The sequence below is a fragment of the Amphimedon queenslandica genome, unplaced genomic scaffold (genome assembly GCF_000090795.2).
Source record: "Amphimedon queenslandica unplaced genomic scaffold, v1.1 AMPQUscaffold_12544, whole genome shotgun sequence".
NCBI classification, from domain to species: domain Eukaryota; kingdom Metazoa; phylum Porifera; class Demospongiae; order Haplosclerida; family Niphatidae; genus Amphimedon; species Amphimedon queenslandica.
In genome coordinates, this window is record NW_003547219.1 from 19,533 (window position 1) to 21,212 (window position 1,680).

General features: G+C 35.7%; 1 protein-coding gene across 1 annotated transcript; it reads left to right on the top strand.

Moving 5' to 3' along the window:
* Positions 1–6: 6 nt before the first annotated feature.
* On the top strand, positions 7–1,674 carry LOC100639504 (dual adapter for phosphotyrosine and 3-phosphotyrosine and 3-phosphoinositide-like). Its single transcript, XM_011409135.2, has 7 exons — positions 7–159; positions 223–345; positions 440–573; positions 991–1,124; positions 1,231–1,278; positions 1,333–1,395; positions 1,458–1,674. The coding sequence occupies exons 1-7, from the start codon at positions 59–61 to the stop codon at positions 1,536–1,538; spliced, it is 684 nt and encodes a 227-aa protein (XP_011407437.1). The 5' UTR covers positions 7–58; the 3' UTR covers positions 1,539–1,674.
* The last annotated feature ends 6 nt before the right edge of the window (positions 1,675–1,680 follow it).

The window sequence follows — 1,680 nt, forward strand, 5'->3', positions numbered from 1 at the left end:
TATACAAGCTAGAGCTAAAGCCCTCTCCTGATTCCTGAGCTGTTGGAGGAGCAATAGAATGGCCAGCAAATACGAGAGTAAGTACAACAGTGATGAAGATGAAAACGAAGATATATATGAAGTCCTTCCGGAGCTTCAGTTGCAACTGGAATCAGTGAAGTGAGCCACTCACTAGTTGATAGTACAGTACACTCAGTCTCCTCTTCCTTTTATCATTGCTAGCTGGTTCCACCCGTATCTGACCCGCCATCAGTCTGATGCTATACTCCAAACCTCACAAGAAGGTGTTTATCTTTTACGAAAGAGGAGTCGCGGGGGCTGGGGCCGCTATTCACTTGATATAAAGTAACTAGCACCACAGAAATACAATATCATTATTGTGTGACCTAATTCAGTTTACATTGTTATTGCAAATGCTGACTCCTTTGCATTGTTCTAGAGGTAAACAATCAGTGAAACACTTTCCGGTTGCATTGACTGAGAGAGGAGTCAGTCTTGGATCAAAACTATTTGATTCAGTTCATATATTTCTAACTCATTTCCAATCAAACCCTGTCATTGCCGATGAATCAGGTTAGAACCAAAAAATGAGTTAACCACTCACCATGCAATATCTTTTAACTGCTATCTAATCTAGTATTCAGTTACTTGTATGTAGTTTGAGTTTGTAATGTATTTTCCATATTTGTCAACATAAGTAAGTATAAAATTACCATTTTCACCAATTACTATAGATTATAAGATTTTTGAGCTGTAGACGGTAGTAATATACATATAAGGTTATCTATTGTTAGTTTAGTTGATGATACTGTGAATTGATTGTCATAATAGGACAGCCATTATCAGTACAATCAATGCTCATACCAGCAAATCAGGCATGCATTGAAGACATGAATAACGAAGGAATGTTGAAATTAATATAACTGTGAATTCTATTTGGTTTTATATTGTTCTCTTTTGGGACAAGTTATCATTTCTTTAAAATGTTAGGATCATTTCTGGAATGTAAATTTCCCTACCCACAAAAAGTGAATGAATTTGAAGAGTACAACAAAGTGACTTGTCATTTTCTGTATGGAGACGATGATTCTGATGAAGATGATGAAACCAGAGTTGGCTATTCTGTAAGTACAGCAGGAATGATAGTGTACGAAGAATATAAAGAATATAATTATAGATTATTTAAACAGTGACCCAAGAGTTAAATTGTCATCTCCTCTTGGTTTGTAGGCTGCCACTAAAGAAGGATACATTAAGAAGCAAGGAGGACAAATTAAAGTATGTTCACAATGTTTATCTATTGTACACATTCAATCACTGAAATGACTGCAGTCATGGAAAACAAGATGGTTTGTTTTAAAAGATGCGAATTTGTCCTATTATTCAAATCACAAAGTAAACACCAAATAAGGAAGTGAATGAGGTAGCCATTGCCACTCTCTTCTCATCTCAATTAGAGTAAGAAGCCAATCAAAGTGATACCAGTGGACAAGATAGTCCATATATTAGGAGATGATCCTTCGAAATGTTTCAGGTAATATCCATAACACAATAATAGAGTCTGAATAGCGTGGGAGAGTGTAGAGTTATTGTGTCGTGTTCTGTTATTACCAATTATCCATTTTGGTCATCAACATTGTCATAATTATGGACACTAAGTGAAGGGATATGGTAATCCTT

Coding starts and splice junctions, on each gene's coding strand:
- LOC100639504 (XM_011409135.2), top strand. CDS start 59: ATGGCCAGCAAATACGAGAGTAAGTACAACAGTGATGAAGATGAAAAC. Junction 346..439: donor CGCTATTCACTTGATATAAA/GTAACTAGCACC, acceptor GCATTGTTCTAG/AGGTAAACAATCAGTGAAAC. Junction 574..990: donor TGTCATTGCCGATGAATCAG/GTTAGAACCAAA, acceptor TTAAAATGTTAG/GATCATTTCTGGAATGTAAA.